We start from the raw sequence: 17,045 nt of genomic DNA on the forward strand, positions 1-17,045 counted from the left end.
TGATTGCGGTGACCTCGCAAATCCCACAGAGGTCCTTTCTCATTACAGTAGTCGACTCTTTTTATCTGTTGAAACAAAAGGAGCCGGATTCAAATGGTTTTTTATCACCTCCTGTAATCTTGACGCCTTTTGTAAATAGGGCATTAAATCCAAAGCTGTTGGATATTGACCCCCCCCCCCCCCCCCCCTTCTAATGAAACCAAGGCCTCTTTTGGGAGATTCACCCAAAATATACAGGGTTATGTTTTTCTTTTTCATACTCCCAGCAACACTCACACACACATGCCTCATGGCGTCCCGTATCTACCAACACCCTTCAGGCTTTCTTGATGCAACTGCCTCTCGCCTGGGAAAAATGTGTGACAGGCTCTGAAATGGGTTTGAGTGGTAAATTGAATTAGAGTAGGATGCAGAATCTGCCAGAATGGCAGGTGTACAGCAGTCTCTGTGTGGACAGCCTCGATTGGCAGCATCTGTGACAGCCAGTGTTGCTCATTCTGGCTGCTTCTCGGCACTAAGTGCCTACAGTCAACATCTCTCTGACCGGTGTAGATCAGCATGACCGGAAAATAAATGACTGCACAGCCAGATAAACTGAGCCAGATGCACACTTACAGTTATAATTCAAAAAGGCATACGGACTAACAGCCCAACATAAGCACTACAAGCGACACAGTCAACACGTTTGCAGAAGTCCACTCGTTTTCGAATGAAGGGGAAACTGCCGTGTCAGCAGAGAGCAGCCGAACTTACCGATTTATTTTTTTCTTCTGGAGTCGTATCGTGCAAATAAACAATGGGGCAGTCGAAGCCACTTCAAAGTGCATTCGATCGCTGTCATGTTTATTTGGAAGTGTACTGATTGTGCAACACTTGTGCTTACCGTTAGCATGTCAGGTCCCAAATACGTTTCCCGGATTCAAACGAGCCTGCGTGGTGTTGTGCTCTTCCTGAGCGAGTCAGAGCCACAGAAATAGCAACAACCATGAAAAACAACAGTGAGAGCAAATGTGCCGATGGCTAAAAATGGCTACAAGCGCGGATGAGATTGACACAGCTCAGCTGTACAGGTGTGTTGTAAGTCGACTTACAGAAATAACAACTCTCACTTGTCATACTGAGTGCTCAAACCCACTTGAATGACAGGCTAACATAACACGATAAGACTGGAGAGCACATTCACTCACGTTCCACCCATGTGCTCCAGTTCCCCCGGCATGTTGTTAAAACCTCTTACTACTCAATTAAAACTCCATAAAAACCCATTAAAATATCTTGAAACCCTTTCACATGACGTGCACATGCCCTCAAGGCTATTGCTCTACTTCCTGCTTGCTTATATTTTAAAAACTCAAATCTCTCATCAAACCAATATCCAAAAAACATGGTATATATTTCAAAATTAGACATCTGCATATGTGTTTTAACATTAACGTTCAGCACGTTCCAAACTGAGATCTGTCGACGCAGCTCATGTCAGTGTGAAGATCTGTTCCAACAATGTGGATTCGGGCTGACACCATTTTGTGTGTGAACATATCTCTATCTTGGATGACAAAAGAAAGTGAAAAACAATGTGTGAGAGCTTTGTGAAGACGAGACAGATGTCTGTCGTAATAGCCGAGTCAACTGCAGGAACCGTTAAAGAAATTAATTTGTTCGCTTGTCTGAGAGCTTGTCTTTTTTTCCGGCTTTTGATGATTCAGCGCCAAACGGATCATTGGGCTGTCGTTTGAAGTCTTTTGTAGTATATTTGGGGGGGGGGGGGGGGGGGGGGTACGTATTGACAGTTGATCATTCCTGACTACAGCAGGCGTCTTGTATCTAACTAACAGAATAGGTTCCTTGGGGATCAAAAAGGCCCATCTCTAAGATAGCAGATCAGGGGTCAGAATGTGGGCTGAGGATAAGGAAGGCGAATTAAATTAACGCATGTCCAATTCACTACATTCACTTGTAATTTACAAAAAAAAGATAAGGCCCTGGATGATCCAGTCTTGGGGGATGGGGGGGGGGAGAGGACATCCACAATTCAATTTTGCCAAGGGACCACATACAATTGAGAACACGGGCTGCATTGATCCCGCTTCTTAGAGCAGGAAAGTCAAAGATAGACCGACCGGTAATGGGCAGTTTGTTTAGTATCCGAGCAGAGCAACAAAAGCCTCAGTCGGCTTTGTGTTGTGTTGTTATCCTTTCCTTCCATATGCGCTGTGCATCCACGTGTCTGTGTGCAATTCTTTTTCAGGGATTGTTGAAGACATGGAGCTGTAATAATGACAGAATCTTATTTTGCTTTCTCAGCCTCGTGAAAAAAAAAAAGCATTACAAAACTGCCAAATCGCCCATTTTGACACCAAGTGGTTAGCCGTCTAATATTATTGCCATTTCAAACAACCCAAGACAAATCAGATCTTTGTAACATCATCATGGGAAGTACGGTTGACGGATGAAGCATATCCTATCATGTCCGCTCCCTTGATCTGCTACAAGTTATTGCACCATAGATCCCCCACTAATTTATTGAAGATCATCATGTTGGCTCATCATTGCAGTCCAAGCATACCCTCACCATATTGTACGAAGTAGGCCGTATATGCCTGGGGAATTCTCTCAATCCGCTTACCAGTGGTCTCTACCAGTTATGTTATCCTCGGCGTGGAGCATATGCTGGCTTTTTCCCTCTAATGCTGCAGTGTGAGAGGCACATCTGGCAGTTCAGTCATCTCAACAGTAATTTGCCTTCGCAATATGGTGTTCACAGGGTTGGTTAGGACCGTGTCTTATTATTATTTTCTCTGACATTCTCATTGTTATCTGGCCACATTTTCATTTGGTTTGCCAGTTTGGAAAATGCAAGGAAGCCAGAACAAGCTGTGAAAATGTTCTTTTTCTTCTTCTATCGGTTCTGTTGCTACACCAAGGGGCACTGGGTGTAGCTGAAAGTGGAACTGGAAAGTGTTTTTTTTTTAAGTAACGCTTTAAAGCTATATACACAGTGCGCTTAACGCCAGGAGGTGCCACGAGGCAAAATGCCAACGATCTAATCGGCCTCATTCAAAGTAAGGATACTGATATCCTCTCTTCAAAGAGCCATTGGGTTCTGAGGACCCAACGATTTAGCTGTCCTTTTTTTAGTCCATTTTATCAGTCTGGTTTGAAGAGATATCACAGTGACCAACATCCCCAAAAGTTTAAAAGTCCACTTCTTGGGGAATTAAGCTCTCTGTGGAAGCAAGTGAGAGCGCCGTGTATGTTGGTGGTCACTTGAAATGACGTTGTCACCATTCCTGCCTGTCTTCTGTGGCGGAAGCGAGCGGTCTCGCATTGAAGCTCTTTAATTAGCTCACACAAATAATACATATTGCGAGCTGCTCAGCTGCAGATGACTCACTGTGTCATTTTGTGTGACCAGCCGATGCAATATCAGCTAACCTTTTCTCCATAATCACTGCTTTGTAGCTGAATGCCATGAGCTGAATATGAACATGGGGAGGCCACTTACAGCAATAACTGACAATTAAAGAATCAACTTTGGAACAGCTTCAACTCCCTCTTCTCTAGACACCATGTCTCAGGTATAGTTTGAACAGGGGTTGGGCCACTGGATGAATAATATATGGCTCAATGGTGGACTGTGTCTGTATATGATAGAAATGTCCCTACTGAATTTAAATGACTTAGAATTCAGGGAGAAACCCATTCCGGTCAGTCAAGCAGAATTTTATATTCTCAAAATCGCTACCAAGACACTTATATAAGAAAATGTGACTAATACGATTAAAGCAAAAAAAAACTTCCCAGAAACTGCACTTGTTTCAGCATTCAAGTGTGCTGCGTCTCGCTTGAATGTATTTCATGTCTTATTGTAGCAAAGCAAGAAATATGCTCAAATAGCTTCATGATTTATTTAGACCGTTTCCCGGAGCTTTGGTAAATGTGTGCCGGTTTTGTTCTTTTTTTGAGTGCCTACTGCACTCTTACTTTTTCAGCAGTTGTTGTCCAGATCGTGAGGACTTTGCGCTGTAACTCAAAGAAAATCCTAATGGCTCTTCTGGGATGGTGGTTGTGACGTCCCGTGTTGTATGCCACACCCTCTTTCTCTTTCCGAGATTTCATCATTTTCTTTCACGGATACATAAAAATGTCCAAGGACCCAGAACATACTGTAAACTGACTCCGAAACCTAGTCAGGGCCAAAAGTTTGCTCCGGATAGAGCCTCGGCTGAACTTGTTAAAGCGGTCGGCTTTTTGCGGGGTGGCTTTGCACTGCTCCCTCGCCCTGCAGTCGAGGGAATTGCTGCCACCTTCAAGTGCAGCAAATCCTCAGCCGTAAGTGTGTTAAGTCCCGTGTGCTTTGCCGAGGGTGGAAATGAAGACAGGCTACCCCTATGAAGAATGATGGCTCCTTCAAGAGGCAGCTGTCCTATTTTAAGCAGGCGACACACAACTACATTGTGCTGCCTGGCTCTGCCTTTCCCTCCTTCTGTTTTCTTTTGTTCTTCTTTCTCTTTCTCGCCATCTCCATCTCGGCGAGGAAGGACCTTTGAGATTGGGGTAAATATAAGTCACAGGATTTGAGCAGATCCTCAAAGTCGGCGAGAAGATAATGTGTAGTCCCCCCTCAAACATCTTCAAGGATGGAAATGTTATTGATGCATGTTAAGTCCTCTGGGGGTTTCACTCAAAGGACATTTGGGGCCTTTCATCCCTGACATGAAGGTGGAGAGAAACATTATTTAGGCTCCGCAACATGATAGAGGTTTCTCCTTTCAGTGGGAAGCTTGAAAGGGAAGAGTCATCTTTCTCCACCCTTTGAGAGAGAAGCTTCATAATTGGCTGAAATGCTCTTTTTTTTCTTCCCATGCCTACTTCTTGAGGTAATTGGTATTTATGAAGTATTTATGGTCCATCTTTGCCGGTGTCAGCTGCACACAGAGCAGGATGTATATTTTGAAGGCAGAAGAGAAGATATTTTTTTTCCATTCTTTTCCTTCCCCTGGAAGAAAGGTGGCGGCTTTTTGTTTTGCCATTCGTATTCATAAATTCAGCAGAGTCATGCTTTGTTGCACTTATATAACAGCCGGAGCAGGACCAAGGGGCTGTTATTAATGTGTGGTTTCACAGCAGGCTGCGGTACCATCTGTGATGGAGACTTAAGGGATGTAGATACCACCAATAAATTGTCATCATTCAAATAAACTGTATAAACGATACAAACATATATAAGCTCATGGATCCATCCAACAAGGATTCCCCAGCCCAAAACATGGTTACTGTCCCTGTCTGTGGAGCTTTCTAGCAGCGGTGTGGCTCAAGGGATAGTCGGGTCAGTTGGAGGGTCAGTCATTCAATCAATTTGTTCCAGATTGAAATATCTCCACATCTATTGGATTAGAGGAAACTTCATACAGATGTCTATGGCCAACAGTGGAGGAATTTCCCTAACTTGACATTGATATTTTTCTAGTAGTATGTCTAATGTATTGATATCTGTTGGGTGGATCTCAAAATAGTCGATGGATTGCTAAAGAATTTAGCCCCTATGTAACCTACTGAATTTTCTAATCTGACTGCCATGAGCAGACTGAGATGTCTGAACAATGTGTAGATGGAATTCCATGTATTTTTTTTTACTTTACAGTTATCCTCTCGGATGTAAATCATATTCCCACAATATAATCCTCCACATGTCACGCCAATGCAAATCACATTAATGTTGTTTGGGATCGGCAGTGTTTTTGGCAAGCTGGACAATGTGACGTCAATGACATGCAACGCAATGCATAACGAGAGAATCCCATCTTTGTCAGGGGTCGGTGGGAACAGAATTGTGTGTACTTTGTAAGCTGTGTGTTTCCCTTTGTTCGGGTGCCCATACAGTTCAGGCTTATCTTCCTGCCTTTCTATCTTCTTTTTGTTCATTATTATTCTGTTTATCCTACTGTACAGCTATATCCACATTCTGAGTGACTGAGCTAATTGTTCCTGCTCATGCATTTCCCGCAGATTCAATTATACGCCACTCTGGGCACCCTGAAAGGAAAAAAATGAGGGTGGGAAAAAGAGGGATGTGTGGTAGAGTGGAAAAGGTAAAAAGCCAGAAGGGGCTCGAGAAGGTCGTGGATAAGAAGAGGGTAAAGTTTAGATTTAGTTTAGAGAGGAGCAAAAGAGGAGGATGAGAGCTAAGAAGTAGGAGCAGGGATAAATTAGAGGGGAGAGTAAGAGTAGTCCCCTGAGTCCTATATTTATGTAAGGGGGAAATCTGCTCACTGGAGTGTGCACTGTAATGCCAACCCTCTGTATAATGATCGGCGCTGACCTCCCAAATAAGAGGATTAGTTTGTGCCCGAGCTGGCCAGAAATAATGGACCGCACCTTAGCTTAGCTGACGTTTGACACAGCAGAAAATAGATAGGGAAATAACGATACCTCAGCAGCCGTCTTCTTTTTTTTGTGCCTGAACCTCATTCTTCTGCATCACCATTGTGTCAAAATGGACATGCATTCCTGCATATCTGCCGGGTTCACCAACAGATGGTACAAACGTACTGGACGCGTAGTAGAACCATTGAAATAAGGTGCTGCCAACTGTACCATGTTGCAGAGTTGTTGTCCCCGCCCCCCTTTCCGCCCATAACAAGCAGTGCAATGAGTTTCTGTTTCCATTATTTATATGCAACGTTGTCCACAGGAAATGAGCTGAAATGTCTTCTGCTCGGCAGTGAATGTTGTGGCTAATGTCTTACTGCAGGGCACGCTCTCCTTTTGTGTGCTCTGAACCAGCAGGATTAAAGCATCCATCTTGCTCTCCTGCTTCCCCTAATGGTATTAGGAAAAGGGTGGATAGGTTTCAGTATTCCGTTAAGGAATATCTGATATGGGGACCGGCTGATTCAATTAAGTGAAAAGCAAGGTGGGAGGGAATGAGTAGCCCTACTGGTGTAATAGCCTCTGAACTGCATCGCTCAAAGTGGGGTCTTTCAATATGGACAACTCCTGCATTACCACCCCCTCCCACATAAAAAGATATATTACACACTCATTACCAGAAAGGGTCAGCGTGCAATTTCTGCCTCAGTGCAGATCTCGGTCATCATGTGTTGTGAATAACAACAACAAAACACACAAGATCCGTCTTTCACGCAATGCATTCTGGGGATGCGGTGCGCTCCCTCGTGATCTAGAGCAGGATAAAGAGGCATAGGAAATGGACAGATCTATGGATTTATTTATTTTTTAAGTCCCAGTGAAACGGAAGCGTGAGCATCTTTGGCTTCTGTGTTATGACATATTTCACAGTGAAACATGAATAGTTGAGCCGTGTAAGATTACAAGAGGGATTTAGATCCGACGTATATGTAAATCTTCATGTATCAAATGACGTAGACGTCCTAAAGTCTCCGTTTTTGTCAACGCTCCTGAGCGCAGGATGAGTCATCAAACATTTGAAACCATAACGAGAGATAAACATTCTCTAGCTTGCATTTAATTGGGACTTTTTTTTAAACTAGTCACCGAGGTAATTATTTAAATCAGTGGTGCTATAAAGTACGTACGGTTTACGTCCCGAGTCACAAAAGCCACAATTTCAGTCCAAATTCAATGGCTGGTTTAATTGGAAAAGTTGAATACGTGACCTATCGAAAATGATCTGTGACCTAACACACAAACACGCCATTCAGTGCCATCCCACCCAATGTCTTCTCTTTAGAGCATTTCACATTAAGAGCTGTAGTCACATTCATTTTTTTAAAAAAGACTAATCTTTTCCATAATGGAAAGTTAAACCGCAACTGTGTTGGTCCGACATCAAAACAATGCCTCCAAAATGTATCAAATAATAGCCTGCCTTATGGTGGCATATGGGGAATATGTGACGCCGTGAAGATATGTTTTCAGTTTGTTTTTCACATTCACAGTTTTGCAGGGTGTGAGCAAGCTACATGTGAAGTGAAAACAGCCATTACTCTTGTGTTGTTATATTTTAATGCCACAGAATAACAGAGTGAGCAAAAACATTTCTTTTTTCCTTTCTTTTTGTGCGTGTGGACAGTGACAGTAACATTTATGACGTCCACACGGCAACAACAATGTTGCGTTTGGTGAATACTCTGTCACGGCTTTCTCCATCACATGAATGTGAAATCGGATTTTTCTCCGACCGCGATCGCTATCCATTCTAAAACTCCCGAATTTTGACAGTTTAATATTCATATTTGCAGTTGCTCTTTCCCACCGTCCGAGGTTAATTGTTTTAAAGGCTCGACCAGTTGCCGTTGAGCGATGAGCTGAATCAAGTCTTACATTAGATGGGTATTATTTTGACTAAAAGAGGTAGTTTACCTGAAGTCTTGAGCTCTGTTACACTCGAACGACTCCAAATGGATTTGTCATGCATTACGCTTAAGGCTATCATATCGTGTGGAGGGGGGTGGGGGGGGGGGGGGGGGGGCAAGAAAACCCAAATCAGTTTCTTGACTTTTCCCACTTCATACAGTTGAGTAGTCAGGTTATCACATCGTCGTTCGGTGTCTTCACGCCGCCAAGCCCCAATGCTGTCTGGAGCCATTGGGTTTCCATTACCACAAATCCATTCCACTCATTTAAAATTAATGGCATTGGACCTTACCTGACCCCAGAGGTAAGGCTGGCCAAGTTATTTTCTTCTTCTTCTTCTAGAACAACTGGGGGATTAAGTTACCCTCTCGTTATCAATTCTATCAATGAAGATGGTATGGTAATATTTGGGGCATCACTTCTACTTTTCTCTTCAGAATTATAGTAGCTTTACTTCATCAGTACAAATCTTTGCAATTTCAATCTCCTATTCAGAGAAATATATAAATTTTCGAGTGATGATGTCCAAGGGTGAGGCTGGTGCAGTCTGCTATTCAACAAATCCCTTGAAATGACCATAACCAACAATGTTAAAGTCCAAACTGTCCCTGCAGTCTGTAGCACTCAGCCCAGGCGTAAAGGTTTTAACTGAACCCATTTGTTTGATGACGAGGAGAAAAAAACAGAAAAGCATCAGCCCCATCCTTGAAATCCAATTCTAGGTGCACTGACATGAAGAAAAAAAACGGGGTTAACGTAGCTGGAGGAAAAAAGGATGGAAAGCAACCGTTTTTTCAACTGTGTTAATAATTACATCAAATTACTCTCAGTGTAAATAACCTGTTCTATGTTATGTTCCCTTTTATGGCAGCTGGATAGACATTTAAGACAATAGAGGCTCTCGTGAAATGAAGCTTATCCACATTTGAGCACCAGCATTTGGCCTCTACATTCCCAGTGATAAGTGTACACAATCTAACAGATGGTGCTGCAAACACACACTCCAGAATGTGGGATTCCACTCATAAAAAGAGCCCCCGATGCATAATGTAATAAGCTGAGCTGTATTACTTGTGCTCATTTTCTCTCGCTGCTCTTATCCAGCATAAAAATGCAGGCCTATCGGTTCAAAGTCATGCAAGACCCCCTTCCCCACATTGTGAATGGTGAGACCCCTGCACCCTGAGGATACAGCCACTGGTGGTGGAGAGAGGGCTCTGGGCCTTATCAGCAGGACAGCACCCACCTCTCTAATCGCCCAGGTCTCAGAAACAGCCGGAGGTAAAGAGAGAGTGGATGGGTGAGCCACATCCAAGTAGGAAGTAGGCAAGGTTTATACCTCCATAGATTACATGAAATGACAGCCGCTTTACAGAAGCAAATCCTTTTTGGTGAGAAGAGATGCGTTTCAGATGCTTGTCCCAGGGCACATTGTTGGTGATGAAATGGAGAGACCTTGCGGTTGCATCACGTGGACTCTAAGCAACCGCCGCTCTGGCGTCCTTAAGAAGAGGCCGTGTGCAAAAAGACCTGAAAAGCTGGAGGCGGGTCAGTTCTTTAAACTGACGTCCTCCTCCCTGAAGGTACTTTGTCTCTAACAATGTTACCAGACTTTGTCCTGTGCTCATATTTTCCAAGTTTAATTGATAATTTAATCTCTAAAATCTCGCAGTGTAAGACAGAAGGACGGCCAGGAAGATTGATAGTGTACTTTTCTAATTGCGAACGCGGCCATGAGGAGATTAGAAGGCCACATCCATTCAAAGAAAGAAGTAACACTTACAGTCGCGCTTTTACAACAGTGTTTTTGGAGGAGGCAAATAAAAAAGAGGGTTTTTTTATTTTTTATTACATAGCTTACCTTTTTGAAGTTGTGAAGCATTAAAGCAGCTTGATTCCCCCGTCTGGCGGCATATTTTTTGTAAACTCAATAAGGAAGTAGTTAAATAATAGATTCATATTTGATCAAAAAGATGTGATGCAGCCAGAATCCAGGTACATGGCTGTAACCCCAGAGCTCATTGTGATCGAGCACACAGTGTTCCCATTCGCCACACTTGATTTACTGCTGTGACTGGTTTAAAAGAAAGACAATAGGATCGGTGCTATTGATAATTAGTTTTTAATGTGCCACACTCATCATGTCCAATTTCATGCCCCTTAGGCATCTGATCACAGATTTAATCAACACATTATTGCTTGCTATACTTGAACTGAATAAAGGCAGGCTTCTGTCTGTCTGTCTGTGTGTGTGTGTGTGTGTGTGTGTGTGTGTGTGTGTGTGTGTGTGTGTGCGCTGGTAGGAGTTTAAAGAAGAACCGTTAGCGTGTGTTTGTGTGACTGTGGAGCGAGTGAGGGATGTTGTCAGCATGTGCATCCATCCCAACAACGTCCGTCTTTGATAGACATCGAATGTGTGTTCCAGGCCATTAACCAAGAGCTGCGTCTGAGGATGACGCGCTGGGAAGTGCGCTGAGCGGTGCTGCGTCGAAGGAAGCCGTTGTAATTATTGTGTTTGTATGTGGCGGAGAAGAGAGTGTCCGGGCCTCCCCTCACCTGATGAATACAGATGACAGCCGGGCTGTTATTTATGGGTTTTATTACTTTATTTCTTTTTGACATCTGGGTGTTTTTGTTGTTGTTGTTGGGTTTTTTTGTGACTATGTGAGGTTGTCTCATTCTTTTAAAAGAACGTGTGTGTCTTTAGTTTTTATTAGTGTAAAAAATCCAAAAAAGATTTCAGTGGAGGCACCAAATAAAATGACACATTGTTTTAAACTCATAGGGAGTTATGGTCCATGTACATTGCAGCATATAAATGTATTTAGATGCACTCGTAGTGCTATGACATAAAGGGGCCCATAACCTACCAAAATAAAAAAATAAACGAATATCCCTTTTAACATTTATATTGAAAATAAATAAATAAAATGTGACATGGATTAATGATCAGTTTTAATTTGCTTATTTATCTGTTTCTGTCTTTTTCCTTTATTTATTCCTAAATATATTTATTTATTTGTTCATTTTGCGTTCCTAAAAAAAAAAGTAGGTTTATAGATTAATTCTACCATTTATCTTCTATATTATTTTTTATTTGAATTTGTATATTATTGTCTTTGTACATTCCATATTATTTATTTATTCTTTTTTTTTAATCTTCATGCATTTCTGCTTCATTACACAAAGGAGGGGGCTGTCATTCAAAGTGGGTCTTCGGGGTCAACTTTTCACAGCGCGCCGTCTCGCTAGATGGCCGCCGCCGTCTGCTTCTCCACTTCAGCCTTCGCCGCCGCCCCCGCCGCCGCCTCGGGTCTTTGCGCTTGTTTTTTTTTTTTTTTCGGATCAATTCAGACGTGCAGATCGACTGACTGAAACCGAACTGTTTCTCAAACCCACAGTCGGTCTCCTCCGCCGAGGTTAAGCTTGTCGTGCCGCAGAACCCATTCTTCTCCTCGTGGGCTGAGCAGAGGCCCCGGCCCTTTTTTAGGGGGATGAATCCCTGGTTCATTGGGGGACGCCAACGAGTTCCACCACCAATGTTTTAAAGAATAAAAAAACGCACGTTTCCTTTCACCCGTAGTGCTGTTTATCAATGTAGGTCGTTTTGGTGTGAGTTGCCAAACTATCCAAACACCTTGTTTTGAGCAGTTTATGGTCTGTCTTATCATCTGGAGTCACCGGGTCATGATTTCTGGAAAGAGTCTTCGCTTTCGGGTTTTTCTTTGAGCACGATAAGCCGGGTGCCACACAGTCACATTATTGTTGGTATTTTATAGGCTTTTGTTGAGGAATAGTGATTTTGATCACATCCGTCAAGCATTGCACATCATCTTTAGTCAGTTATCACTGTATCACCAAACCGTAAGCCAATTAGCACCTCATTAACTACACGTAAAAGCTTGAGTTAAAAATGCACAGAAAGGCTAACCTGTATTCGACGTGTCAAGACGTCCAGCTGATTATGCTCTATCATTATCCTGACAGAGCCGGACAGGAAATTCAGTTTAGTATTATATATTCCCTGACACAGATTGTTAAGGTGATAAACAATTTCCTGTGATATACATTAATAAAGTGCATGCTAGGGAGGAAAGCTTGTGCATCAAGTTCAAGCTAAATTTTTAAACAATTTAGCAATATAGTACAGTAGAAAGGAATGATGGTCAAAAATAGGATTATTATCATGCTTTAGCCATCTGGTAATATGACATACAATTGTATTTATGCTCATGGTCTGTAAAAAAAACATTGTATTCTTATTATACATCTTTTGTACTTTGCTTTTGATTACAATTTTAAAAGAAAATCCGCTTTCTAACTCACGTTAGCATTGTTGTTCTTGGCTGCTGCCGGTGTTGTGCTCGACAAGAACTTAACGAGTTGATCACACAACAAAGAGACGACAATAAGTTGTCGTGCTAGTGAGTGAGTATCGCGTAAAAAAAAATAAAAGACAGAAGAATCGGGTTCATCTCCAATTCAGTCCAATGTAGAAGAAGACATCACGAGCTGGTGGAGGCCTTCATTATATGCAGCTCAGGCTCCGGTGAAACCCTGGTTAATGTCCTTATCATCTCTGGAGTGGCCCAACAACTAGCTCCCTGTCCAAATGACTCATGTTTAATGCATCACTGCAGTGCTTGTCATTTAACCTCACCTCTGGAGGTTGTAGGTCGGGGTGGAATAGCGAAGGATCCCCCCCGCCCTCCCTTCCAAGACCCATGAGGGGCAAAGCGACCGTGCAGTTATTCTCCACCCGCTCTCCATTTACTTAACATGGGGGGGAAAACGGCTTCACGGCTCGCCTATTGCTGTGTAATCTCCCCAAAGCAAACCTCTCCTCCAGCCCCCCACCCCCACACACACACACCTCCACGCCCCCCCTCCACATCACACTGCATGAACCTGAACTCGCGGGTGGTCTGGGTTGACTGTGTGGCTCTCTGAAGCACTTTGTTACACTGCTTCCCGTGTGCTGCGGCTGAATGCTTAAGCAGGAGACAACTGATGTTATCCCGGGAGACCGTATGACTTACTCTTTGGCTCTTCAGATGAGCACTCCAGTTCATAGCTTTGGTAAAAAGCCTTTTCCGATGAGATCGAAGGCTGCCAAACTGCATCAACCTTAATCTTTTGGTAAAATTTGTACATATATTTATATATATATATATGCGTATACATGAAAAAGACCTCAAGTCTCGCTGGCTTGGCGGGTTTCTTGCTAGATTGAGCGACTTTTGAAACTGATGCTGTTTTTTTTTTTTAGTTGGATCATTTTTAAAATACTAGCTCACTCTTGTTGGTTTTACTCGATGTTACCGACCGCGACGCTTCGAGCGTGTGCGCGCAAATGAGCAGCGACTCAACGGGGATGCGGCTTTCGTCAATGCTGGTGTAACGGGACGTAAAAAAGAGCTGCGATTCCACTCCTTTGTTTCGCTTGATCTTCCCGCTGCATTTTCCTTCCGATTTACATGCAAAAGACCTACCTCCTTTTCACTCCTTGAAAACCTCTCCACCCCTCCTCGCACCCACCCACTCAATCTCTGCCTCTCTGTTTTGCTCTGGATAATGGTAATTAGCACATCACCATGATTGAAATTTGGCAGAAGTTGAAGAGGAAATAGGTTTTTCCTAATCAAAAAGCCGCCTCGTAGCTGGAATCCATGCTTACTTTGCTGAACAATATTCTTCGACGATGGGGGCCTAAACGGATGCCAGTTTGTGCTCTCCCCCCCCCCTCCTGGATTTCATATACATGCCCCAGTTGAGCCTGTTTTAGCCACTTATTTATTTAAGTATGTGCTTTGCTGCGATTGTCATGATTTTAGATGAGAAGATTGATAGCGCTGCCAAGTCTGTCTCTTAATCTAAAGTCTACAGTCAGGAAGCAACACAAAAAAAAATGTAAATCCTACCTCCGGTACAAGCAGCGTCAAGACTCCCTGGTTAAGATCTTCAATCTAGTGTTTTTGTTTTTTTATCCCATACATATCCCAATTATAAAAGCGGAAAGTTGTGCTTGTATGGGGGGTTCATGTGCTGGACTGTCTCTTGGCTCGGAGCAGTGACTTCCTGCTGGTTGCGTGGCAACCGCTCTCTGTTGCCCATGGTGTCACTTCCCACACGTTACATTGACTTGAGCTGACTCTCTTCCCTCTCTCATTGAAAAAGACAATGGCAATGTTGCCGTTAACACGCGCTCCAGTGGAGAGTTTTGGTGCATCACTGTTTGGAAAATCCTTTTTTTTTTTTTTTACCGAGGGATGCTGATTCAGTAGACGTGTGCTATGGAGCCAAATGTCGATACGAGCACGGGATGTCATCTAAAGAGAGAAAAAACGTGGATCATAGCCCATTCGTAAAAAAAGAGTTAAACCCTGACACTTAAGCTTCAACAACAGTCTGTTTCTCAACTCCCTTGTGGTCTTGTAATGGTTTCCTTTTTTTTTTTTTTTTTGCAGAGGGAAACCGCATGAATGGCTTTTCTTTGCATTCTTATCTGAACTCGCCTCTACTTTTCAAGCATGATGCACTGGCAAATGTGGGGCTATTCAATTTAGATGGGACTTTGAATGCTAACCTTGCTTTCTTTTTTTTCTCTCCCCCCCCCCCCTTCCTTCCAACCCTTCCCCATCTGTCCTTCTTCACCAACACAGGAGCTGCACAAGAACCAGGTAAGCCTAAGTCTTCTGTCCTTCCCCTCACCACATGTTCTCCCCATGGTTAATTCTGCCACCTCTCCGCATCTAGCGCGCCGATGCATTGCGTATCTATGGGTGCATCCACAGCCTTCCACTTTCCGTTTTCTCTCATTCTCTCACGCATTTTTCGATTTTTAATCAGCCTTTTCTTGCATTCTTCACAAATAATTCCTTCTAAATATCATGTTTACTGCCATTGCTGGTGTCTGATACATCTGCAGTTGCTTACCCATGATTCCAAAACAAAACAGCACAGTGTCTTTGTCCAGACAGAGTGGAGGTCAGGGTGGAGGTCAGAGTGGAGGTCAGGGTGGAGGTCAGGGTGGAGGTCAGAGTGGAGGTCAGGGTCAGGGTGGAGGTCAGGGTGGAGGTCAGGGTGGAGGTCAGGGTGGAGGTCAGAGTGGAGGTCAGGGTCAGGGTGGAGGTCAGGGTGGATGGCGGTGACAAACAAACACAGGACCTTTCACCAAGCTAGTCGTGTCCGGCATGTACAAATGTTTTTTTTAAATTACCTTATTATCTGTAAGAAAAACCAGGTAATTGTGTCTAAACATAACCAAGTAAGTTGTTTTGCATTTTGGTTTTGTTTCAATTTACAATGTTAACCATGTGTTTGACCATAATCTGGGAGAAAATACATTTCCCTTGAGACCTAATTGAGGATGCAGATTAGTAGGAGCCAGGGTTATGATTGACAACACATTAAATGGAGCAACTCAGGAACCAGGAAGACATCTTACTAAAATATAATCAAAAATATAACTGTTTAAATGAGTAATGAAGCCCTGTCTCTGATAAAAGCCTGTTTCACAAGCAGGTCTGCCCATTGCTGCATTTTGAGAATGTACGATAGATTACATTTGTAATGGCTGAAATGAACCTTTAATTCCAAAAACAAACATTATTTCCCCCCGGTCATAATTTGCTTCCGTAGCTGCCCTCGCAAGCAGATAATTGTATCCTGTAAATCGAGTCATGCAGCCTTCACTCCCCATCTTCCCCCGTCTCTCCTCTACCCTTTAATCCAATTAGCAGGGCCAGGGAAAGTTATTTACATGTGCATGAAATAGAATTGAACATTAGGACATCCTCCTCTTGAGGCCAATTGGACGGAGCCAAGTCCTTCACGCGCCCCGCCATTGGTCTCCGCTGCGGACTCAACCGAGCGGCGACGGAAACTCACACAAACGTGCGCCGCCAATCATCATCTCGTTTTGACTTTAATGCGAAAGCCAATCCAGTGCACACTTTTCATCCTCCGCAGTGAAGCACTTGGGAAAATATCGTTCGCTCTTCTCAATGTTGCCTTTTCTAAAAACCGTCAAGACTAAAGCAATATTTAACTCCTTCAAATCGGGGCCCTCTGATAGGCCGTCTTCAGGTTCATCTTCGATGTGTCGATCTATTGCGTTGCATTGCACGGAAATTTGTAGATGTGCCAAATGCGTATTGTAAGCTGCCAAATATGGCTCTCTTACCCTTTTGAACTATTTTCCAATGATTGCGGTACTTCAAAGTCTTATGAATGTCACACTATTGGCAGCATAACCATTTCTAAAGGTTTTAAATATAATGTGTTAGAAATCCATGTTAACATTTGAAAACATTTTTGTTATTATCGATGCCACTTTTTAGTCCAGTCACGCAGATGTTGATGTTTACAGTTATTTGGCTGCAAAGTTACTTGCAAAATTCCACACTTAAACTTAATTATCGGGGGTTTAAAGAACAAATGTCACAGATGGCTTCTTTTGGCCCGATTGGAACTCAAACCAGGGTTATTAGCTTTTTAAGCGATCCTTTATTTTCGCTTTGGAATAAATCGAACTGTTGATGAACAACGAGATAGAGGTCAATTGAGACAAAACCAAAGATAAAGAACTATAAAAACACAACATTTTCCAAGGTAGGTTATGAAGGTGGAGCCAAAGTCAGACTTATATCTCACATATGATGAGGATTGTCCTTCGTATGTGTCTCATTCAGTGAGCCCTGGTT

General features: G+C 43.0%; 1 protein-coding gene across 3 annotated transcripts in view; it reads left to right on the top strand.

Annotated features, from left to right (window-relative positions):
• cadm1a (cell adhesion molecule 1a) overlaps positions 1-17,045 on the top strand; it is a 330,464-nt gene that overhangs the window by 216,228 nt on the left and 97,191 nt on the right. For 2 of the 3 annotated variants that reach the window (XM_034550066.1, XM_034550068.1), the window contains exon 2: positions 15,003-15,020. The exons of the other annotated variant lie outside the window; for it this stretch is intronic. In XM_034550066.1, coding sequence (XP_034405957.1) covers positions 15,003-15,020 — 18 coding nt within the window. The remainder of the gene's footprint in view (positions 1-15,002; positions 15,021-17,045) is intronic. 3 annotated transcript variants of the gene reach the window in all.

Source organism: Cyclopterus lumpus, chromosome 14 (assembly GCF_009769545.1).
Source record: "Cyclopterus lumpus isolate fCycLum1 chromosome 14, fCycLum1.pri, whole genome shotgun sequence".
Classification (NCBI taxonomy): domain Eukaryota; kingdom Metazoa; phylum Chordata; class Actinopteri; order Perciformes; family Cyclopteridae; genus Cyclopterus; species Cyclopterus lumpus.